This window comes from Halichoerus grypus, chromosome 5 (assembly GCF_964656455.1).
Source record: "Halichoerus grypus chromosome 5, mHalGry1.hap1.1, whole genome shotgun sequence".
NCBI lineage: Eukaryota > Metazoa > Chordata > Mammalia > Carnivora > Phocidae > Halichoerus > Halichoerus grypus.
In genome coordinates this window covers 111,831,311-111,857,411 of record NC_135716.1, presented here as the reverse complement: position 1 = coordinate 111,857,411, position 26,101 = coordinate 111,831,311, and the positions used below count along the sequence as shown (strand labels likewise).

At 35.4% G+C, this 26,101-nt stretch overlaps 1 protein-coding gene across 5 annotated transcripts in view; it reads left to right on the top strand.

Annotated features, from left to right (window-relative positions):
- BTBD8 (BTB domain containing 8) overlaps positions 1 to 10,220 on the top strand; it is a 102,221-nt gene extending 92,001 nt beyond the window's left edge. For 4 of the 5 annotated variants that reach the window (XM_078072761.1, XM_078072764.1, XM_078072763.1 and 1 more), the window contains 5 exons: positions 1,801 to 2,506; positions 2,764 to 2,848; positions 3,256 to 3,395; positions 5,066 to 7,396; positions 8,684 to 10,220. In XM_078072761.1, the coding sequence (XP_077928887.1) occupies positions 1,801 to 2,506; positions 2,764 to 2,848; positions 3,256 to 3,395; positions 5,066 to 7,396; positions 8,684 to 9,153 (3,732 nt within the window). In that variant the 3' untranslated portion in view covers positions 9,154 to 10,220. The remainder of the gene's footprint in view (positions 1 to 1,800; positions 2,507 to 2,763; positions 2,849 to 3,255; positions 3,396 to 5,065; positions 7,397 to 8,683) is intronic. The other variant, XM_078072762.1, reaches the window with a different exon arrangement.
- Positions 10,221 to 26,101: the final 15,881 nt, after the last annotated feature.

Genomic DNA, 26,101 nt, shown 5'->3' with positions numbered 1-26,101 from the left:
TGCATCTTCCCACCTGGCCATTTGTATGTAAGAAATATATATAAACTTTGCAGATATAAGTTAGAGAATGCCTAGATATGTGTATACATTGAATCCTCATCATGCTATACTATGTTAATATAAAGTTTCTAAAGGAGTATGGTTACCCTATATACTGCATAGATCTCACCCATAGCATGATGCTAAATTTAAAATAGACAGATTCAAGGATACAGTAAATTAAGTAGATCAATTTTAAGGGTGAGAAGAAGTCTAAAATCAGAAGTCTACCTGATTTTAGGTATTAAAAATAGAGAAAGGTTATTTTTTGAGCTAAGATTTGATCAAGAAAACAAAAAATGAGGACCAAACCTATTTGAACTTTATAAATATTACATAGAATCCTGGAACACTGCCCTGAGTAGGACCAGTCTCCACCCTCTAGAAATACAGAATGTGAGGCCCAGAGATGTTAATGACTTCTTAAATATCCTAAGTCAATTAAAGATAAGAGACAAGAACCTAATGATTACCTTTATTAGCACTACACCTAGCTTTTCCTTAAACTTAGCCAGGTTATTTATTACTGTGTGTGTGTGTGTGTGTGTGTGTGTGTGTGTGTGTGTTCACACCCCCCATATATGTTATCTTTATCTTAGACAAATTTTTAATGTAAATGGAAGTTTTCTATATTCAGAAATATTAGCCCTTGAACTGTATATCAATATATGCTCAGGTTTGACAACGTGCATCACATTTTTTGAGTACCCAGTATGTTATAGGCACAGTTCTAAGGGATAAAAAGATGAAGACAGCACAGGCTTTTCCTCAGACCTCTGCAGTTTCATACAGCTTTTCAAAGGGGGGGTACGTATTTCATAAAGAGTGGCAATATAATCTTAAAGTTTTATTCTGCACTTCCTACCACTTTTTAAAATGTTGTTATTTCCTTCCATAGCAAGGTTGGTTCTAACCAAAATGATATAGGCGCATTGTCTTCAGTGTCTTAAGTGTCCTCTTTTCCTCTTTTTACCTACTTCACCTATTTTTAGGACCCCTTTTCCTCCACTTTCTCCATATAGCCAGAGCTGTATTACTATTTTGTTTCTTCCAAAAGCCAAACTTTTCAGAGGTACTGTCTCGTTTCCCAGGGGCTTGCAGCCCCCAGCTCCAAGGATTAAACCTTTAGTGATAAAATTTCTGGCATTTGGATAGGATTGAAGAGACAGTTTTTAATGAAAATCTTTATAATGTCCCTCAAATTATACCATATATAAGCCGGCATTATACTACCTGCTTAAAGCAGTAAATCATGAGCTCAGGTCCTACTTCCATCCTTACAAGCATGTGACCTTGGTAAATCACATACCGGATTTAATCCCGTTTCTTGTTTACGAAATAGAGATAGCAACAGGAGCTCTCTCATAGGAGTGTTGTGAGTATTAAGTGAGATAACGTATGAAAAGTGTTTTAGCACAGAACCTGGGAGTGGGCCCTCAAAAAATATTGGGCATTGTTATCATTGACCCACGGCATCCTGACACCTTTAGGTGTTAATCTGTACCATAACTTCACAAAGCTAAATAGTATGCCTTTTTAAAAAAGAATTGCCTTTTAATTTTTTATGCTATATTTCAGATTCAATTAAGGGAATGTGACTAAAGATACATTCAAATGGTCAAAGATAATTCAAATTTTGAGTGGCCCTATATCATAATGTGATCTTTACTTTCTCCTCTTTGAAAAGCTGGCTTATTGAAACAAAGTACTGTAAGTCAAAGACTTCAGTCAAGTTCTAAAGAATTTTTTTCTTCTTTGTAGCAAAGGAGACAAGTTTCTGACTCTGGTGTTATAAAAAACAAATCTTGGAGAGGAAATATCAAGAAGGATTGTTGGAATTATCCCTCTGCTAAGCAAAAGATGAAATCTGATGGATTAGGAGCATCTGGACATTCAAGTACTAATAGAAACACTGTAAATAAAACTTTGAAACATGATGATTTAAAGGAAAAGGGTGGTACAAAAACAGCATCTAAGGTTACAAAAGAACTTAAAACTGGGGGGAAGAATGTTTCTGGAAAGCCCAAAGCTATAATAAAGTCCCAAACAGAAAACAGTGATAATGCTAAGTCAACAAACACGTCGCCTAGACAAGCTGTGGAAAGATCAGCAGCAGCAGCAAATGGACAGAAAAATTCATTAAATGAGAAAGGAGTGAGAAATCAGGAAGGGCACATTACAGGTGCCAGACCCAAGGTACTCACTGGAAACTTAAATGTGCAAGCCAAAGCAAAGCCTTTGAAGAAAGTGACAGGAAAAGATTCTCCATGCCTCAGCATCGCAGGGCCTTCCAGCAGATCGACCAATTCAAGTATGGAATTACTGATTTCCACTGAATGCCTGAATGAACCAAAAGAAAATGGATCAGTAGGAGAAGAGAAGCCTTCAGGTGATAAACTGTCCTTTTGTGAATCTCCAGGACAGACAGTAAAAAACAGTGTGGAAAGTACCAAAACTTCTACTGTAGGTGGGTTTTAGTACCCTCACTTTGAATAGCTCCTGACAGTTAAAGTTCCTAGAAAAAAATGATTCTGTGTTTGGATGTTTATTTAGTTTCAGATGCCAGAAGGCATTTATTTACATGTGTTCATGCAAACTGAGAGAAAACATACTTCTTCCCACATTAACGTTTATTTTTGGATATAGTGTCTGGCCAGTGAATTTATGCATGACTTTTACATATTCAGTGTTCTGTTTCATGACTGACTTTTTCTTAATTTACAGCAGTAAAATCTCGACCTGTTTCAAAAGTTACCAGTGGAACTTCAAATAAAAAAGGGATTCAAGAAGAAACTAATATAAGTAGCGGGTAAATCTTCATTAGTTATTTTACCTATATATTAGCTTTCTCTGAAAGTTAATTATATGCTAACTTCTAGCTAAATATTTAAAAAATATCTTTTCTTCTTTGTTAGAGAATATATTTATTTACACAATATTTTAAAACTTTATTAAAAGAAAATAGTATATGAAAAATGATTGATTATTGATACAAAATGATAGATTACACTTGTGGCACTTGATTATGTATTGCTTTGTCATACTTGACCTGCAGGTTTATAAACGTAAAGTCCTGTGAACATAAGGTTTTTCTATTTTTTGAAAAAAAGATACTTTTTAATTTCTTTGAGAAAAAATATATTTCATATATGAGTTTTTTAAAAGTTCATGTGTTGCCATCTGAGTGCAGTACTGAATGCAAATCATTTTTCTTAGTGTGCTAAAGAAGGTCACTAGCAAAGGATATAGTGATCCAGTACCACAGGCAATTTTAAAGAGAAAAGGAAGTGGCAGTGGGTGTGCTACAGCTCAGCAGAGGACAAAAAACGCCTCGTCTAATCTTGCTAAAACTCAAGGTAAAGCCGATATAATCCTGGGTATTACTTCTGTGTTTAAACTGAATAAGCAGAACTCTGATTTGGAACTTTAGCAACAAATAAGAATCTAACATGGTTTCACTCATTTTAGATTTGTGTAATACTATAGAGATTTTACACTTTTACTTTTAGATAAGTATTTTTTTTTTTAAAGATTTATTTATTTGAGAGAGCGTGGGCCTGCACGCAGGGGGAGGGTCAGAGGAAGAGTCCCAAGTAGGCTCTGGAGGGCAGAGCTGGGGAGGAGGCGGGCGGATGGATCTCAGGACCCTGAGGTCGTGACCTGAGCCTAAGCCAAAACCAAGAGTGAAACCCAGGCACCCCTAGATAAGTATTTTGGTACTTCAGGGTGTGGGTTTGGTTTTTATTGTCTTTTATGAGAAGTAATTAAGGGAGTCACTAATTTATCTGTATTTTTGGTCCTTCTATATATTATGCCCAGGTTTCTTCAGTTTCATTGATAACTATAGGAATTCCATGTGCAAAACCAGCACTAATATTAGAGCCCTTTAAAAAAGTAAGAAACAAACTGAGGGTTCTAGAGGGGAGGGGGGTGGGGGGATGGGTTAGCCTGGTGATGGGTATTAAGGAGGGCATGTACTGAATGGAGCACTGGGTGTTGTACGCAAACAATGAATCATGGAACACTACATCAGAAACTAATGTTGTAATGTATGGTGATTAACATAACATAAAAAAAAAAAGTAATGGCACAGTCATGAGAACTGTGATATATAGGAAGAAGAATTTTCCCTCTGTGCTGTGCCTGTTGTTTTGCCATGTTCTAAGAAAGAAAAGCATACTGATCAGGTTGCATACTTAGCTGACTTAATAACTGATTTTAAAATTAATTTGCTTTATGCATTAAGCATTCATGTAGGTTAAGAGCAGTATGTAAAAACCTAAAAACAATTTTGAGTTTGATAATGAATTAATACTGAAAGTAAATTTTAAAATAAGCCAGAGAAAAATTATTCATGTTCTAGTAATAACTAAAAATTAAACATTTAAAAAGATTTGGCAATTCTGTTTGATAGTTTTGATTATCATCTCTAGGACTCAACCAGTGTAAACAAATAGATTCTCAAACTTAATCCTTGCCCTCCAATTACCAGTTTTAGTTTCCACTGCACATCTAAGTAGTTAACCCAAATGATCTACAATAATAATGATCTTGTTATGAGAAGTAAATTAGTTTTGTTCATGTTTGACAGAAAAAAAAAAAAAGCCAGTAACTTCAACATTTCTATTTTATATTTAGCTTGATTCTTCTTTCAGCTGTGTGGAACAATCTTTTTTTCCCCCAAAAACGTCAAAGGGAAGACCCTTCCTGCTCTTTTGATATAAGAAAATCGGATTTTTGCACCCTCATTTATTTATGCAAATCCAATTCTGGCATAAGGATCAAGACTCTTGAGGAAGAAAGATCCTATTTAAGTAATTTTGCTAAGATGCTGGAATAGTCCCCCTATATTTGTAATAAAAAATTTTTTATTTTATCATGTTACTAACACCTAATCTTTTGTCCATTGTCATAGATATGTCATTTCATTGTTTATTTTATTTCTTCCAATGTAATTTAAAAACAGATATTGCATTTCATTCACAAATTAGAAAGTGCATTATATTTTTAAATTTTCTTTTATTAGGATCTCAAGGCGAGTCACCAAATTCAGTAAAATCTTCAGTCTCTTCAAGGCAGTCTGATGAAAATGTGACAAAATTGGACCACAATACAACTACAGATAAACAAACACCTAAGAAAAAAATTGTCAAGCAAGGACACACACCTTTGCCTAAGGTTAATGCAAAAATAGCGGCAATGTCTAAAAACTTAAATCAGTCTAAGAAAAGTGAAACTTTGAGTAATAAAGATTCAAAACAGAAAACGCTTCCTGGACAGGTTATATTGAAAACTCAGCCTTCTTCTGAAAGACCTTTAAAAAGTGAAACATGTGTTGTCCAAGAAAATATATTTCATGATGTGCATGATAATAATAACAAGGATGATGATATTTCTGAACGGAAGCCTGATGAACCTCTAATTAATCTCACATCAGAAATCAGCAGTAGAGAAGCATTCCAGTCATCATGCAAACCTGACCCACAAAAGCCATTAAGCAATCAAGAGAAAGAGAAATTAGTATTAGAATGCCAAACTATTTCAAATCTGGATAAATCAATAAAGCATGAACTGGAGTCAAAACAGATTTGTTCACATAAAAGTGAAACAAAATTTTCCAGCAAAGAATCAGATCATCACAACACAGCTAAAATACATTGCCTTTCTGATGGGAGTGGTAATGCAGATCCAAAATTTTATAACACCACTGTCCTAAAATCCATGATTTCAAATCCCAGTGAAAACTCCTTGAACTCTAATCCTGTTTGTGATTTAGACTCAGCAAATGCAGAGCAAATCCATTCAGTATCAGATAGGGAGAAGCAAGGAGGGAAACAAGATATAAACAAAAGATTAAGCATTAGATGTGTCAAAGATGTTTTACCATGTGTTCCTGAAAGGACAAATGGTACCTTAAATTCTCTCCAAGATGACAGAAAATCTAAAATTCATGTAGAAGAACAGAAAATTCCTCGTCACTTGTCTGATGACTCTGCTATGAGTGAAATCAAACATGCTACAGCAGACTCAGATATTTCGTCCAAGTGTGTTTTGGAACAAATATCAGGAAAAAATTCTCCTAAAGATATGGAAACAACAGAAACTCCAGAGAGCCATGAAACTGCAGAAGTTCCATTTTTGAGCCACTGGAATTTGAGTACCAGTGGTCTGCCTCAGAGAGAGAGTCCTGAATCTGACAGTGGCAGTGCCACCACATCCTCCGATGACATAAAGCCCAGATCTGAAGACTATGATGCTGGAGGGTCTCAGGATGATGATGGGTCAAATGACAGAGGCATTTCTAAATGTGGCACTATGTTGTGCCATGATTTTCTTGGAAGAAGTAGCAGTGATACCAGTACTCCTGAAGAATTAAAAATATATGACAGTAACTTAAGAATTGAGGTGAAAATGAAAAAGCAAAGTAGTAATGATCTTTTCCAAGTTAATTCGACAAGTGATGACGAGATTCCTAGGAAACGGCCAGAAATTTGGTCTCGATCTACAGTAGCCCACCCTAGGGAAAAAGAAAATATTCTACGAGGCAGTGTCCATTTTGCTCAAGAAGTAGATCAAGTTTCTTCCTCAGCAGATGAAACAGAAGATGAAAGATCTGAAGCTGAAAATGTTGGAGAAAATTTCTGTACATCTAACTCAGCTCCTCAGCAGTTTCAGGGAATAATTAATTTGGCTTTTGAAGATGCAACAGAAAATGAAAATCACGAGTTTTCTGCAACTAAAAATTTTAAAAGATCAGTCTTACTTTCAGTAGATGAATGTGAAGAACTAGGATCTGATGAAGGGGAAGCTCATACTGCCTTTCAGCCTTCTGTGAATTCTCTTTCACCTTCTGATGTTTTTGATGGCATTTCTCATGAACATCAAAGAAAGACATGCTATTCCAGGTACACACAAGGACGTGAAGGTAGTATTTTAGAATGTAAACAAGATAAAGGCAATAGTGTATATAAAAACGAAAGCTCTCTCTTGGGTCCCAGCAGCATTGACTCATCAAGGAAAGATAAACAGAGTGCTTCAGCCACAGGAAAAAAGTTCACAGTAGATGTCCTGTCCAAAGGAGGCAGACAGCTTCTTCCAGAAGATAAACAAGTAAACAGGGGAAGCAATGTGGGTAATGACTTTCAGCAACATAGCAGACTCTCAGATAATGATATAAAATCTCAAGAAAGACCATGTCATTTGGAGCTTCATCAAAGAGAACCCAATTCTGACATACCAAAGAACAGCTCCACAAAATTTCTGGACTCCTGTCGGAGTCAACTTCTGCCTCAGGAAGGTCAAGTGAAAGAGAACCATTCTACAGCTACCAAAAAAGCTAATATTGCTTTATCTGCAGGTAACGTACAGAAATAGAAATGCTAACTCCATAAGAAAATGAGTTTATAGAATTTTAGAAGTTGTAGGTAGCCCCAAATGTTTTATTTTAGTTAGAATAATTACTTAAGTAACAGATACAAATTTCAAAAGAAAACTTAAATTTCTTAATAATATGAAAACTAGCTAGTTAATCTTTATTGTTCCCTTAAAATCCTAGTGCAGAGTTAAGATCTAGTAAAATTTTGGTTATTATTAGAGCTAATCTATTAAGAGATTTTACATGAAAGAATAAAGAGAAAAACTTAGTTTGCTATTATTTAGTTATTTATGTCTAATTTAACATAGAATTCTTGACTATTAGAAATTTTATTATACATTGGATATGTTTTATGGACTATACTATACTAGTATATATCTAAGAGGGCTGTGCAATAACTATAGTAATATAACTAAAAGCACTGAACTATTTTAACTAGATTAATTATTACAATTTATATGCATTTTACAGAGATTAAAACTTTGAGGATCACTATAATTCTAAAACTTTCAAGTAAAAAGATACATTTCCTAAAAGAGATTATATTTAGAAGCAACAATAATATATGAAAAAAGCCCAGGCTTATTTCATATGTATAGATGATTTCCTGTCTAATTGTTTTGTGTGTTTGTCTTCCTTATTATAGTAATTTAAACTAATGACCCACATTTAAAATATGCAATAGTGGCTGACTGCATAGCTATTGTATATCAGAACTAAGAAAGACACTGATTAATAGCCCTTGTTCAGCAAAATCACAACAATAGGGAGCTCTTTAAATTTGTATTTTTTTGTTTGTCCTTGCTTGCATCCTCTTTTGCATGTGCAATATACAAATAAGGCTTTAGATAAAATCTATTTATTCCCCTTTTGGAACTGACTTAACTTAAAGTCACCATCAAATAACCATGTCTTTTTTTCTCTTTAATTTCATATTGTAGTGAATTAGATACATGTGCACATTCTATGTTTATGTTTAAATAATTTTTGTTGTTTTCTGTATCACAAGTTTTCAAATTAAAGTATGGAGAATTATTGTTAGTTGCCTATGTTGATTTTGCTGCTAAACATCCTTCGGTTGTTTTTTTTTTTTTTAAATATAGAAAAAGAAATGCCTCAATAATCTTGTCAATTTTGTATAAGTGTTATTTTTTCCATTCTGTTTTTTTGGACTATAACTAATATATTGTTTTAATATTGTTCTACAAAACTCTGAGGGGTACCAACATGTGCAATTTTTACATTGTGTAGTATTATGAATTATTTCAGGAGACATAGATGATTGTGACACACTGGCACAAACCTACATGTATGACCATCGGCCTTCAAAAACCCTCTCTCCAATATATGAGATGGATGTAATAGAAGCATTTGAGCAGAAAATGGAATCAGAAACACATGTTACAGACATGGATTTTGAAGATGATCAGCACTTTGCAGAACAAGATTGGACACTATTAAAGCAACTGCTCTCTGAACAGGATTCAAACTTAAATATTACGAATTCTGTTCCTGAAGACTTAAATTTAGCACAGTATCTAATCAGCCAGACACTACTTTTAGCACGAGACAGCTCAAAACCTCAGGGTAAAGCACATGTTGACACTTTGAACAGATGGAGTGAACTAACCTCTCCCCTTGATGATTCCTCAGCAAGCATCACCATGGCTAGTTTTTCCTCTGAAGATTGTTCACCCCAAGGGGAATGGACAATTCTGGAACTGGAAACTCAGCATTAAGAGTATTAACACTTTGGAAAATTTTGAACTATGCCACCACTTTATTTTTTGATGCTTATATTATATCCAAATAATAATTGCATTAGCCAGAGATAGACTGTCCTTAATATTGAAGGAGTCTTTACAGTTTATTGAGGTAAACATAATTTGTTTATTAATATATCATATGTAGAAAAAGGTGTTTTTCTAAAATTTTTGAGCATGTTTTATTAATTATTAGAGAAATTAGTAGACTTATAAAGAAACCCTTCAGTTTTCCTTTCCTAACTGATCATTTGTTCACTTGTTTATAATTCAAGAATTTAAAATGTTAATGCACAAGTAGATCAGTCCCTTTACTTTTTGCTCTGCATATGGTAACAGTAATTTAACAATAAAAAACTTATTGTGCTTGTGTCAATTTATGTAGTTAATCAGTGAGTACCATTCAAACTCAGATTGAGCCTGATAGCTGAATATTAGAAAAAACCTTCACTTTCCCAACAGTGCAGGTCCAGGAAATTGTGAAGTAAATGCACTTCAAATTTCAGTCACATTGATACTGAAACAGAGAAATGGAATCCCTTGTGACTCTCTTTTTGGGGTATATCCAGAGGGAGACATCTGCCCTTGTTCAAAAGAAGTGGGAGAACTGTCCATTTGTTTCACCTATATAGACTTTATAGTTAATCACTCTTCATTTTCCATTCCATATTAGAGATGTTTTGAAACTGTTTCAGCAGTAAGCCTGCACTAAATATTAATTTTAAAATGGGTGCATGAGGCATTTGAGTTACTGAGTTAAACTGTGTGTGTATATGTGCACACACACGCATGTATGCTTACTTTCTCCATGTGTCTATATACTCTAGTTCCTTATTTCCTTGATCACATTGTCTTTCAGTCTGTAATTTTGGTAGCAAGGCAAAGATAAAAATCTTTTCTACAAAATGGTACTGGAGAGTGATCACTTCGATACCTGCTTGATATAAGTGGACACTGCTCTTAGGATGATGAAATTTAGTAGAATTAGCCTCTCTCAAAACTATGTAACTGAAAAAAAAAAACTATGTAACTAGCACATAATTTCTCTCGTCAAAATTAAGGAAACCTTTCGGTTTAGATTTCCTTTTCTAAAATAATGGTTTTCAACAAATTAACAATAGAATGAATCTGTATATTGAATATCCACAATCATATTAATGCACAATCATTTGTTATTGTTGTATAATAACATAATTATATTAACATTAGCCACTAACCTGTTATACCATAAATTTGCTATGCCTTTTTAAACTAGAAGCTCTGTAGGGTGCACTCATTCATTCAGTCAAGAAACGAGGCATTGGTTCTACGCACTGAGGTACAAAGATAAATAAGGTTTGATTCCTGTTTCCCACTCACAAAAAGGGTGTTCAGTTTCTAGTGAGGGGGGAAACCATGTAAGAGAAAGGTTAAAATATAGCATTGTAAGAACATTGTATTTTCAAGCCGGATGGGAATTTAGAGATTAGTCTAATCCCTTCAAATTCCAAAAAATAACTCTGAAGCCCAGAGGAATTAAAAGATTGCCCAAGGTCCCACAGCTATTTCGTGGGCTAGAATCTAGTATTCCTTAATTTTAATTTGATGTTATTTCTACCACACAACATGCTCATTTGATTTTTTCATAAAGCCTGAGAGCAAGTATATTTATAGGTAGTTTGTAATATAAAGAAGTAATGTATGATAGTCAGAAACAGTGCCAGTTCCCAAGACATTGTGTTATTTCCTTTTCTCCAAATGTGAAATTGTTTTATGTGTTCTTTTTAATAAATAGCTCAGAAATTCAAAACTTTATAAATGAAACTTCTCTCCTAGTTCTAAGGTCTTAAAAACTTTCTTCTTAAACTACTATACATTAAAAAGCCATTCAGTTTCATGTCACATCTGCAAATAGGTAATAGGGAAGGCATTTTGCTTAAGTAGTGACCTCTTAGGTAATTTCAGGACATGTGTGTTTTCTTATGCTTTTTGTGCATCTACCAGTCTGTTTGCTGTGGGACTCTTCGGGCTAGTACTTCATGATTTAACAAACACAAAGGGAAAAATAATTGCTAACATTTATTTAGCTCCTATTATATGCTAGACACTGTGCTAAGTGCTTTAAATATGCACTAACATTCAATTCTCACAATAATTATATGAGATTTGTCTTCTTATCATCTTTATTTTACACATGAGGAAACTGAAATAGAGTCCTTACCCTGGATTAGCTACCCTAGTGGAAGAAACTAAAAGAGAAATAACACAACTATACTATTATTTGGTAAGATAACAGTGGTATATGGTCAGAGTTGTGTGAGCCCAGAAGGAGAAGCTACAAAGAGCTTGTCAGAAAGAGATTAGAGAAAGCTTCTTAGAGCAACTAATAGTCTGTGACTCCTTCAGAATTTCTATAAAGGGCTTAGTGGCTGCAATCTAGTTGGAAGTGTAGGCCAGCAGGGGACTTAGCTTAAAGATGTATAGAAAGTACTTTGCTTTTACTTCGATTGTATGTTATAGATCAATAAAAATAGAAATGTCCTTAAAAGATGCTTTTATACATAGTTTATATGAAGTTGCAAACAGTCCAATTGTCCATACCAAAAAAAAAATCTTATTTTTATTTTGATTTGGCTTGCTTTGGAGGACTGATAAAGATTATGTAAACAGCCCCTTTATACCATCTCTTGGAGCAACCAGGTAACCAGATGCTGGCTTTCAAGGATGAGGAAGAATTTTCTTGGTGATACGGCATACTGGACACAACAATGCATTAAGAATGGTAACCAGGATGTGTGTTGAGGATTAGGAGGAAGAGTGATAGGAGATAGAGCTAAAGAGCGGACTGGAGTTGGGTTCCTAAAGTTATTAAAAACTATGCTATAGTGTTTAGTCAAAATCCTGGATTTAGTGAGAATTGTGTCTCCTTCCACTGTGCATTCCTTTATTTTTAACTCTCAATAGACAAGCTTTCCATGTTTTGAGGAAATAACCAACTACAATCAAAATGGGTAGTCATCAAAGTTGTTTTTTTAAGTAGGTAACAAAACCAGGTGTGTTTCAGAAAGATAACTGTCAGCTCTATTGAAGATGGCCTGGTTTGAAGAAGCACCCAAGTCTCAGGATGCAATTAAAAAATAGTTTTGTCAACCTTAGAAATTGGAAATGGAGGAGAATCTGGTAACAGAGATATCAGATAGATTGAGATTATAGAACCTGGTGAATAATTAGATGGTGGGAGAAGATTGAAAGGAATTTTATAATTGCTATCAAAAATAGCATTTATTCAGGGGCATCTCGGTGGCTCAGTTGGTTAAGCATCTGCCTTCGGCTCAGGTCACGATCCCAGGGTTCTGGGATTGAGCCCCACGGGGCTCCCTGCTTAGCAGGGAGCCTGCTTCTCTCTCTCCTTCTGCCCCCTCCCCCATGAGAGCTCGTGCTCTCTCTCTCTCTCTCAAATAAATAAGATCTTTTTTAAAAAATTATGAAATTGTAATGTGTCATAACATAGCTCTGTATAAAGTGTAATCAGTGCATAAAGGAGAGGGAAACGATGGGATGATAACTTGGATAGGCTCCGTTATTGTAAGAGTTCACAAGACAAAAGAGGCATACTCTTGGCAAAAGGAGTTTAGAGGCAGTGGGGAATTCTAGTTGTTCCATATGGCTGGAGAGAAGGGAACAGATGGTAAGGGCAAGGGATAAAGTTGGATAGGGAGATGTAGAATCCAGGGAGTAGCACAATCAGATTTGCATTTTATTTTCATTATTTTTTTAAGTAGGCTCCATGCCTAGCATGGAACGCAGGGTGGGTCTTGAACTCAAACCTGTGAGATCAAGACCTGAGCTGAGATCAAGAGTCAGACACTTAAATGACTGGGCTACCCAGGCGCTCCAGATATGCATTTTAGAAAGATCACTCTGGGGACACCTGAGTGGCTCAGTCGGTTGAGCGACTGACTCTTGGTTTCAGCTCAGGTCATGGTCTCAGGGTCTTGAGATCAAGCCCGAGGGGCTTGATGCTCAGCAGGGAGTCTGCTTGGAATTCTCTCTCTCCCTCTACCTGTCCTCCCCCCTCCCCCACATTCTCTCTCTCTCAAATAAATCTTAAAGAAAAAGAGAGATTCTGGAAGTGGTATATAGAATGGAATGGAGCAGGGTGACAAGGCAGGGAGATCAGTGATGAGTATTCCAGTAACCAAGGCTTGGATGAGAGCAGTAGCTGGGGAGGTAGAGAGGTGTGGACATATTTGAGAGATTTAACATGTGGGTTGGAAAAACTTAGTAACTGATGTGGGGATGAGAGGAGGGAGTCATCTTAAAAGACTCAGGTTTCTGACTAGGGTGCCTGGGTGGTTGATGATATCATTAGCCAGAAATTGAAGCAAGCTTAGGATGTTTGAGCTGTCCGTGGGACGTTCCAGGGGCTGAGGACAAAATACTATGGAATAGAAAAAAGCCTGAGAAGGAGAATGAAAAGGAATATTCTGAAGTAAGAGAACTAGCAGGCTAAGGTGAGGAGGAAAGAGTGATTAATGTATAATCTCACTACTAATCAGAAGGGCAAATCAAGGCTAAGAGATTCCATTTGAACCTATCAAACTGAAAGGATTTTTTTAAAAAATACAGTGTTAGCAAGAGAATGATAAATTTCAGATACTCATGCATTGCTATGGGAATATAAATTACCTTTCCTTGTAAGTAATTACACAGTGTATATCATGAATGTTTATAACTTCATATCCCGAACCTAGTACTTCCCCTTCTTGGAATTTCCCATTAAGAAATAAGAATCTGGGGGCGCCTGGGTGGCTCAGTCATTAAGCGTCTGCCTTCGGCTCAGGTCGTGATCCCGGGGTCCTGGGATCAAGCCCTGCATCGGGCTCCCAGCTCCGCGGGAAGCCTGCTTCTCCCTCTCCCACTCCCCCTGCTGTGTTCCCTCTCTCGCTGTGTCTCTCTCTGTCAAATAAATAAAATCTTTAAAAAAAAAAAAAAGAAAGAAGAATCTGAGACCTAGGTATATTAGTGAAAATTGAAAACTAGCTGAATGTCAACAGTAGCAGAAGGCTAAATAAAGTATGGTACATCTATATAACACATTATGCAATGATTATAATTGTCTCCAAAACATCTGTTTAATGCCAAGGGAAGATGCTTAAAAGAAAAAACCCAAAATATATATTTATAATATCCCAATTTTCCATACTTATATAGAAAAAGGGACTTGAAGGAAATAAGATGCTGATGATGGTTAAGTGGTACTGATGATTTTATCTTTTAACTCACATATTTTTCATGTGTTCTACAAAGCACAGAAAATTAAGTAGGTTGGTTTGTTTGGGGGTAAGTAGAAGTAGTTAACAGTGTTGAATGCTGTTTGAGATGTCAACTAAGGTGCACACCTAGATTAGTTCATTAGATTTGGACATTATGATTTTACTGGCAGTTTTGTCAGTTGGTGTTTTTTATAGTAGTAGGAAGGGCAGAAAGGTGAGCAGGAGGTAAAGAAGTAGAACTTACCCTTTCAAGGAAGTAGACTGAAAAGGAGACAATGGTAGTTTGTTTTTAAGATAGAAGTAACTTCAGCACTTCGAAAAGAAGTTGGGAATAATCATTGAATCAGGACCATCAAGGAAGAGGCAGGGAGCAGTGGGATCAAGCACAAAGGGTCCTAACTGACACAGGGCACTTAAAGGAACTTCAGGTATTTAATACAATTAAAGCACCGAGGGGCGCCTGGGTGGCTCAGTCGTTAAGCGTCTGCCTTTGGCTCAGGTCATGATCCCAGGGTTCTGGAATCGAGCCCCGCATCGGGCTCCCTGCTCTGCGGGAAGCCTGCTTCTCCCTCTCGCACTCCCCCTGCTTGTGTTCCTGCTCTCGCTACCTCTGTCTCTGTCAAATAAATAAAGTCTTAAAAAAAAAAAAAAAAAAACGACAAAGCACCGAATGCATGTGGGACAGCAGTGGAAGATAAAGCTGGAAAAATACAGGCAGGCCAAAACATGAAGAACCCTGTAACCCATGCTAAGGACTACAAACAGGCCATTTAGGCAACATATTTAAGAAAAATTTAAAAGACAAATACATTATAGGACTTTTATTAAGATTATATAGAAAATATTTGGGGATGAGAAGAGACTGGAAGAAGGAAGACCTGTAAGGGGGTCATTGGAATAATTAAAGAAAAAGAGTGGCCCACGCTTAGGAAGTAAAATCAAGGATAGAAATAAGAGGATGGATTTGAGAGAGAATTGGAGGTAGAATGATCAAGATGTGGTTGCCATTTGAGGGTGAAGACTTGGGAGAAGGGATAAAGGTGATCCCCTACCCGTATCCCATAATTCTAACAAGTGAAAAAAAAAAATGGAAGGTAGATGGTTCCTAATTGGAAAAAAGATAATTTTCAATTTGGACATGTCACATTTGAGATTCAATTGAGATAACAAAGGTACATAGTATAACGTCTTTTGAAATTCAGAAACCCAACAAACTATGACCTTTCTACTCCCACCCCATCTTCTGCTAGTTTTGTGGAGGTTTGGACAGGTGAAAGTGGGGACTTGGTTTGGCTCTGTTTAATGATATATTGCAGGAGCTTTTATTAACTTGGAATTATCTATACACTCTTCTCCAGTGATATATATATTATTTTCATATTGTAAATTCTTATACCAAGAACACTTTGAATCTGGCTTAGGTATGAGAAGTGTACATTTTTATCATGTTAATATTGCATGAGTTACTTTTAGTGTCCATGATTCATCTTTCATACAGTGGTTCCTTAACTACTTCCAAATTTAGCCAACATTAGCATAAGAATTTTAATTTTGAGAATTTCAGTTCTATTCTGATTCTACATTTTTATAATAATATCCCAATCAATTAAACAATGAATTTCCAAATCAGGAAGATATTAAGAAAATATACTTTCACACAAGGACATATTTTTCCCTAAAAGAGTTTTCATATAAAATGTACCGCTTTTCTTTCCATTTATGCTCAATTTTAGCCTGGCAAGAGAACTTTATAAAAAACTGAAATAGAAATATACCTACATTTAAACTACTACATGCTTAGGAAAATATGTCTAACACCCTTACAAAACTTTTTTTACTTAGATATATGCAACTCTCAAAACATGCATAATCTACTTTTAAAGTCAAAAAGGTAAAATACTTTTACAGTTTTCTGATTTAAAGTATAGAGAACAACACTCAAGTTTAAGAAGTGAGAAAAATAACATTAAATTGAATCAGAAGAAAGGAATTAATACAGACAATAGTGGAACTTAATTAGAAATCAGAGATGAGTGAAACTGGTAAGTCTAAGAGCTGATTCTTAAAACAATCTCCACAATGGAGAGAAAAGCATAAGTACACAATATTAGAGATGAAATAACAAAATAGTAAGGTATTAATTTGCACAACTACATACAAAACGGTTGAAATGGACTTCTAGAGAAATATAAATTACAAAAACAGGCTCAAAAAGAGAAAATATACACCTTGGAAGAAACTGAGAAAGCATTCAAGATCTATCATTTTGGAGTATGGAGAAAGAAAAAAAGCCTCCAGATGCAATTTAAGAAACCATCACAGTGTGATCACCAAAACCTGCCTAAAGATAGCATAAAACAGAAAATTATGGAATAATATCACTTATAATAATGCAAAATTCCTGAAAGACTCAAACATTTAATACATGACAATTTATTTAAGGAATGCAAGATGATTTAATGTCGGGAATCCTATATGTATAGTACATCCATATTATAATATGGATGAAAATATGAAAAATAATATCATATAATATGAAAAATAATATCATCTCCATAGATACCAAAATCTAACTTGAAACAATGAAGCCAAAAGAGTACTATACAAAAACATGCATAGTGTTTTATTTTTTTTAAAGATTTTATTTATTTATTTGACAGAGAGAGACACAGTGAGAGAGGGAACACAAAAAGGGGGAGTGGGAGAGGGAGAAGCAGGCTTCCCGCTGAGCAGGGAGCCCTATGCGGGGCTCGATCCCAGGACCTTAGGATCATGACCTGAGCCAAAGGCAGATGCTTAACGACTGAGCCACCCAGGCGCCCTGCACAGTGTTTTAATATAATCTTGAAATAAGGGGCGCCTGGGTGGCTCAGTTGGTTAAGCGTCTGCCTTCAGCTCAGGTCACAATCATAGGGTCCTGGGAGCCAGCCCTGCATCAGGCGCCTTGCTCAGTGGGAGCCTGCTTCTCCCTCTGCCTGCCGCTCCCCCTGCTTGTACTCTCTCTCGCTCTCTGACAAATAAATAAAATCTTTAAAAATACATATATAATCTTGGGTGCCTGGGTGGCTCAGTCGGTTAAGTGTCTGCCTTCAGCTCAGGTCATGATCCCAGGGTCCTGATATTGAGTCCCATGTAGGGCTCTCTGCTCAGTGGGGAGCCTGCTTCTCCCTCTCCCTCTGCCTGCAGCTCCCCCTGCTTGTGCTCTCTCTCTGTGTCAAATAAATAAAAATCTTAATATATATATATATATATATATATATAAAATCTTGAAATAAAGTGCATGAGCCTCAGAAAACTCATGCAACTCTGAAACATAAAACATAAAGTATAAGATTGATAATTTGGCTATTTAAAATTTAGAACTAACGTATGCCCAAAATACCGTAAACAGAGTGAAAAAGCAAAAGATAAATTGGGGGAAAATTTTGTTTTTTAACAAAAATTAAAATGCAAACAGCTGGTAAATAATGAAAATATGTTTGACCAGACTCATGATTAACAAAGCATTAGAAAAAGAACCATAAAAGAAAAGGTTTTATTCCATGCTCATGGATCAGAAGAATAAACATTGTTAAAAGGTCTATGCTGCCCAGAGCAATCTATACCTTCAACGCCATCCCGATCAAAATTCCAATCACATTTTTCAAAGTGCTGGAACAAATGATCCTAAAATTTGTATGGAATCAGAAAAGACAGTGAATCGCCAAGGAAATGTTGAAAAAGAAAAACAAAGGTGGGGGCATCACGTTGCCTGGTTTCGAGCTATATTACAAAGCTGTGATCACCAAGACAGCATGGTACTGGCACAAAAACAGACACACAGACCAATGGAACAGAATAGAGAGCCCAAATACGGACCCTCAACTCTATGGTCAAATAATCTTCGACAAAGCAGGAAAAAATATGCAATGGAAAAAAGACAGTCTCTTCAATAAATGGCGCTGGGAAAATTGGACAACTATATACAGAAGAATGAACCTCAACCCATTCTCTTATACCATACACAAAGATAAACTCAAAATGGATGAAAGACCTCAATGTGAGACAGGAATCCATCAAAATCCTAGAGGAGAACACAGGCAGTAACCTCTTTGACATTGGCCACAGCAACTTCTTTCAAGATACATCTCCAAAGACAAGTGAAATAAAAGCAAAAATGAACTGTTGGGACTTCATCAAGATAAAAAGCTTCTGCAAAGCAAAGGAAACAGTCAACAAAACAAAGAGGCAACCCACAGAATGGGAGAAGATTTTTGCAAATGACACTGCAGACAAAGGGCTGATATCCAAGATCTATAAAGAACTTCTCAAACTCAACACCCAAAAAACAAATAATCGAGTCAAAAAATGGGCAGAAGACATGAACAGACACTTCTCAAAAGAAGACATACGAATGGCTAACAGACACATAAAAAAATGTTCATCATGTTTAGCCATCAGGGAAATTCAAATCAAAACCACATTGAGATAGCACCTTACACCAATTAGAATGGCAAAAATTGACAAGGCCAGAAACAACAGATGTTGGAGAGGTTGTGGAGAAAGGGGAACTCTCTTACACTGTTGGTGGGAATGCAAGTTGGTATAGCCACTTTGGAAAACAGTGTGGAGGTTCCTCAAAAAATTAAAAATAGAGCTACCCTATGACCCAGCAATTGCACTACTGGGTATTTACCCCAAAGACACAGATGTAGTGAAAAGAAGGGCCATATGCACCCCAATGTTCATAGCAGCAATGTCCACAATAGTCGAACTGTGGAAAGAGCCGAGATGCCCTTCAACAGTCGAATGGATAAAGAAGATGTGGTCCATATATACAATGGAATATTACTCAGCCATCAGAAAGGATGAATACCCAACTTTCACATCAACATGGATGGGACTGGAGGAGATTATGCTATGTGAAATAAGTCAGGCAGAGAAAGTCAATTATCATATGGTTTCACTCATCTGTGGGACATAAGGAATAGCATGGAGGACATTAGGAGAAGGAAGGGAAAAATGAAGGGGTGGGAATCAGAGGGGGAGATGAACCATGAGAGACTACAGACTCTGAGAAACAAACTGAGGGTTTTAGAGGGGAGGGGGATGGGGGGATGGGTTAGCCCGGTGATGGGTATTAAGGAGGGCATGTATTGCATGGAGCACTGGGTGTTATACTCAAACAATGAATCATGGAACCCTACATCAAAAACTAATGATGTACTGTATGGTGACTAACATAACATAATTAAAAAAAGAAAGAAAAGGTTTTTAAAAATATGAATAGATTCAATAAGTAATATATTTGATAAGTGAGAATATTATAAGTAAAATAAGTGAATATCCACTAACCCATTTTAATTAGGAATTACAAATGAAAACAAATTAGATGCTTTGCCAACCTTATAAAAAATTATTGGAACTAATTGGACTCAACTAACCAGTTGAAATATATTAAAGTAGAAAAATAATTCCAAGTATTACTATACAATACAAATTTAAATTATTGATCAATTTAGATAACTTACCTGGAATTCAGTTTCACCTCAATTTTGAAAATCAAGCTAGAATTCTGGGCAGATTATATTAAATGCAATTCAAGAACAGTGTGTGGGATGATTGTGCTTTTCATAGTCAATGAGATAAGAAAATCTAAAAATTACTAAGGAGGAAATGAAAATATTTTGGGCTGTCATATGTGGCACAAATGCCTGAGTCAATTTATATTGCCACACAGATTTATTTGTAGCATGTCAGTGTCAAGCAGCTATTATTACCATCACAGATTTAACACCCTTATTTGCTTTTTAAATTTTTAAATTTATTTAGAAGCAGAAAAAAAATCATAAGTTCAATGTTTATTCTTCCATAATTTTTTTCTTAAAAATTACTGATCATCTCAAAATTTATTTGAACATAATGTTGACAACATCTTAGAAATGACAATTCAGTCAGTAGATTCTGAAGTTAGTAATACTACTAAATGAAGAAAAATATTTCATATGTAAGAATTCTAAGGGGAAAAAATGTGAGTTTTCCCAAGTATGTTTTTTGGAAAGATGTGACTAGTTACCTGAGTCATCCGTGGGAGTGATGCTTCATTTGTGTATGAAAATAATCTCATTTTCATGTTTCATTTCCCTTAATTTTAATCACCAATAATATGATTATACCTTTATTAATTTTGATCAACTGTTTACCCTAAGTGAAAACTTGAAGTATCTATAGTTTCTTCCTTTACTTAAAGGGAGGATTTACTTTACTTAAAGTAAAGGATTTTATATTCTAAAAATTTTATACTAAGAAAAAACTAGAAAAGCAAGTTAGGAATCATTCACAGCAAGTATGACCAAGATTTATATTCTTAATATATAAATACCTCATACATCAATCAGGAGAATGCTAGTAGCCTAACAGAAAACTAGGCAAAAGGTAAAAACAAAATTAACAAAAGAAAAAATAGAAAGGATCAATAAAAATATAGTGAATGATTAAATGTTTTATATAGCAGTAAAGAGATACAAAACAAAACATGGGTTCATCTATTTAATTGATAAAATTATGAAACCTAATTTTGTCCAGAGTACAGTGACATCAGAATTACATTCATATATTGTTGGTGTAAATTGGTGCAAACTTTCTGGAAAGCACATTGACACATTGGCAATAGGAATATAGGCCTTAAAAATCTTTATAATCATTGACTTGATAATCTTACTTTTAGAAATTTAATGAATAATCAGAAATAGTTAAAAATACATATATATATGTATACCATGTTTTTAAAATCCTGAAATATAGGAATAATTTTATTTTGATATGTTGGGATATCATGCTACTTTAATAAATATCATGTTTTATATGAATATCTGATGATTTGGGGAATGCTCACAATAAACTGAAGGAGATATTAATGTAAATATGTAGTATAATCTATTTATGATAAAGACTGCTATGATAGTCTTACATGTCAGTTTGGCTAGGCTATTGTACCCAGTGATTTAATCAAACACTAACCTAGGTGTTGCTATGAGGTATTCTGTAAATGTACTTAGCCTCTATAATCACTTGACTAAGTACAGGAGATTATCCTCAATAATGTGAGTGGGCTGCATCCAATCTGTTGAAGGCCTTACAAGCACAAACTGAAGTTTCCTGAAGAAATTCTGCCTTAAGATAAAAGCACCAACTCCTGCCTGAGTTTCCAACCTGATCTACAGATTTCAGACTTGTCAGGCCCCACAATCCTGTGGGCTAATTCCTTAAAATAAGTCTAATATATATCTCTGATTGGTTCTGTTTCTCTGGACAACCCTGACCAGTGCAACTGCTATATCCTACTCTAACATCTATTCTTCTCCTTTTCCTTCCTAGTAGAACCCTGAATTTTATAGCTGGGCACTTGTCTACTCAGAATAAATAGTACATTTAGACTTAGGAAGCTAATCTTGCAGCTAATTATAACCCTGTGGCCAGGTTCTTTCCAATGAAATATAAATAAAAGTGTTGAGTAGTACTTCCTAAAAGAAAACAATATCATTTATAACTGCATCAAGAATAACAAAATACCTAGGAATAAACTTAACCAAGGAGGTGAAAGACCTGTACTCTGAAAACTACAAAACACCAGTAAAAGAAATTCAAGACAACACAAAGGGAAAGATACAACGTGTTAACAGATTGGAAGAACAAATATTATTAAAATGGCCATATTACCCAAAACAATCTACACATGTAATGCAATCCCTATCAAAATACCAACAGCACTTTTCACAAAACTAGAGCAAATAATCCTAAAACTTGTATGGAACCATGAAAGACCCAAATAGCCAAAGCAATCTTGAAAAAGAACAAAGCTGGAGGTATCACAATCCCAGATTTCAAGATATATTACAAAGCTATAGTAATCAAAACAGTATGCTACTGGCATAAAAATAGACACATAAATCAATAGAATAGAATGCAAAGCCCAGACGTAAACCTATGATTGTATGGTCAATTAATTTTGACAAAGGAGGCAAGAATATGCAATGGGAAAAAGACAGTCTATTCAACAAACAGTGTTGGGAAAACTGGACAGCTACAAGCAAAAGAATGAAACTGGACCACTTTCTTACACCATACACAAAAATAAACTCAAAATGGATTAAGGACCTAAATGGGAGACCTGAAACCACCTAGATGAGAACACAGTACATTTATCATGATGAGCACTGAGTAATGTATAAAGCTGTTGAATCACTATATTGTACGCCTGAAACTAATATAAAACTGTGTGTTAACTACACTGGAATTAAAATTAAAAATAACTAAAATATAGATGGTAACCTTTAATATTATCATTGAATTTTTTTGCACACTGGGGCGCCTGGCTGGCTCAATCAGAAGAGCATGTGACTCTTGATCTCAGGGTCATGAGTTCAAGTCCCTTGTTGTGTGTAGAGATTACTACTACTACTACTATTAATAATTATAATAGGTAAATAAATGCCTACCCTTTGAAAAAAAATTTTTTTGCCCACCAAAACAAGTCAAATGAGTTTGAAAGCACAGAACTAACTAAGAAAGGACTCATTCGGCTTATTTTTTATTCTCATTAAAATTATGTGGGGTGCCTGGTTGGCTCAGTTGGTGGAGCATGTGACTCTTGATCTTGGGGTTGTGAGTTTGAGCCCCACATTGGGTATAAAGATTACTTAAAAATAAAATCTTTTAAAAAATTATGTGCGCATATGGTTTAAAAAGTGAAATCGTTCTGCAATTTTCTGTAGAAAAACAAAAGTCAGTCCCCTGCCTGATTCTACCCACTCAAATCCCACTTCCTATAGCAACCACTTTCAAGTCTCTTAGCTATTTCTTGTTTGCTGCTATTTCTTTAAATGAAATGAATTCCCTTTGACAGAATCTGTCACAAATTAATTTTTCAGTTTTAGACATTATCTATTGTTGTCTCACTGTGGAAGATGAGAACTTGGTTCTCATTCACCTACCCTGATGACCCAAAATAGTTGTATCATAATTTTAGTTGTGTCAGGAATTAGGGTTTACATTATTATAATTATGAAAATACTACTTAATCGCTAAGTCGGTAAGTAACATTATTACTTTTTCTTCCATTCTGTTTTTCCTTCTCCCTGGATTTATAACTGTGCTTTTTGTTTGTCTGCTTCACTTTCTATGTAAATATAATTTATTCATAGCTAAACCCTACCTCAGTTATCTAAGTAGTCTTTCAGTATGTTCAAACACATCAGGTATCCATTTCAATTTATCCTCCTGAAAATCTTCCTCTTTGTTTTATAGTCTTATTTTGGTAGAGTACTTCCTCCAAAGGAGTGCAGGAGAGGCATAATTTTTGAGAACTTGAAAGTCAGAAGACACTTTTATTCTACCCATGTACTTACAAAGATAGTTTAACTGAATATAACATTCTTGATTGGGAGTAATTTTACTTCCAAATTTTGAATATGTTGTTTCCAGTGTTGTTGTTAAGTCTGATGCTATACTGGTTCTTGATGTTTTGCAAGTAGACTGAAGAATTTTAGGACTTTCTCTTTGTCCTTGATGTTATAAAAGATTATGACCATGTACTTGATGTGGGTATATTTCATTCATTGTCCTACACATGTGGGAGGCCTGATCAGTTTGGAAACTCATGTTCTTCCATTGTAGAAAATTTTCTTAGAGTATTCCTTCAATTATTTCTTCCTCCTCTATTTTCTCTGTTCTGTCTTTTTGGAACTCCTATTATTAGATATGGGACAATTTATACTTTTTCCCTCATATTAATCTCTTTGTCTTTGTCCTTTACTTCTTGGGGCATTTCTTCAAATTTGTCTCTCAGTCCTTCCATTCAGTTTTGCATTTTCATTACTGCTATTTTATTTTTTATTTTGTTCTTTGAAATTTTTGTTCTTTTTTTTTTAAAGATTTTATTTATTTATTTGAGAGAGAGAGAGAGCACAGAGGGAGTGTGAGAGGGAGTGAAATTTTCATTCTTAATAGTGTTTTGTTCTTGTGGCACTTGGGTGGGTCAGCCGGTTAAGTGTCTGACTTCAGCTCAGGTCATGATCGAGCCCCTCATCGGGCTCCCTGCTTATCAGGGAGTCTGCCTCTCCCTCTGTCCCTCCCCTCACTCCTGCTCTCTTTCTCTCTCTCTCAAATAAATAAGTAAAATCACTGAAAAGAAAAATATAGTATTTTGTTCTTGTTCCTTGGATGCAGTTTTTTCCTCATCTAAAGGTATAAATTATATATTTACAGTTTTATACTCTCTACACAGTGAGTTTCTTCCAATTTGCTTTTTTCTATTTGTTTCAATCTCTATTTTTTACATTAGAGGCATTCTTTGGCTTTTTGCTCATATTTTAGGGACTCAAATCTTTTTCAGAAACTATATGTGAGTTGGGCTTGTTGATGGTAGGCTTCTCTGCGGAATCATCTGATTGGGTTCATTTGAAACATGAATGTCAGCATCTTGAGGATGTTTTCACCTAATCTAGTTAGATTCCTCATAGAATAATCTTCCAATCTCCTGTCTGGAAGAAATGACCTTGATACCAATATTCTAAGAGCAATTGTGGGAAGAGGGCATCACTTTCTGTGTACATGTGCTCTTTTATCCTCCTGTTTCCAGCAAAGTCCACTTTCAGTTACACCTGTAGTCTCCCAATCAGAGAATGTCAGGTTTCCCTCTCCAGAGAAAGAACCCCTGATTCTGCTGAGGTGAGGGAGGAGGAGTCACCTGGTTATGTACAGAGCATCTTGAGTTCTGAATACTTCTTACACAGAATTTCAGTAATTCTTCTGCCTTTTAGTCACACCTCTGATACACCAGAAGCTCTGAAACAAATTCCTAAACCTCTGGGAGTTCTGAATTTCTTTCTGACTCTCCCCATTGCTAAGTTAGGCTTTAGCTTTCTTGGATTTATTAGATTAATTGTCACTCCTTTTGCTTCCAGCTTCCAAAACTGTTTTATCATCTCTACCATTCTCTTGTTTTATTTGGTGATGTATACTTTTATTTTTCTTTAAATATCTTCAGCACCATTTATAAGATTAAATTTGTTAATTTTGTTTTAGTTTTTTTACTATTTATTTGAGAGAGAGAGAGCACAAGCAGGAGTGAGGGGCAGAGGGAGAGGGAGAGGGACAAGCAGACTTCCTGCTGAGTGGGGAGCCCAACGTGGGGCTTAATCCCAGGACCCCGAGATCATGACCCAAGCTGAAGTCAGATGCTTAACTGACTGAGCTACCAGGCACGCCTTGTTTTAGATTTTTATGTTTTAAACTTCCTTCTTGTTTTTTGTGTCTTTTTCTCTACAAATCAGATTTCATTTGCTTTTCTGTAATGTTTTAAAAATTTAGTATTCCATTTTTAATTTTCCATACAGTTAACACCATTTTCCCTAAAACATTCTTTACCTTATATTTCTCCAACTCACAAGTATTAAATGTGTGATGACATCTTTTGAGTTTCCCCTACTGGAAATGAGAAATTAGCACAGCTCTCTCTCCACTACTCTCCTCTGGCCTTATGTCCTTTTCTTACTCCTTTGTGATACTGTTTAGATGTTTTGAGTGTTTGGATCCAGATTATCGTTCAGAATTTTTACATTATGTGTCTTACCTTTTAAGAGTAACTTTGACTTTTGTTTTAGCCCAGTTCTCCAGAAAACAGAACCTAA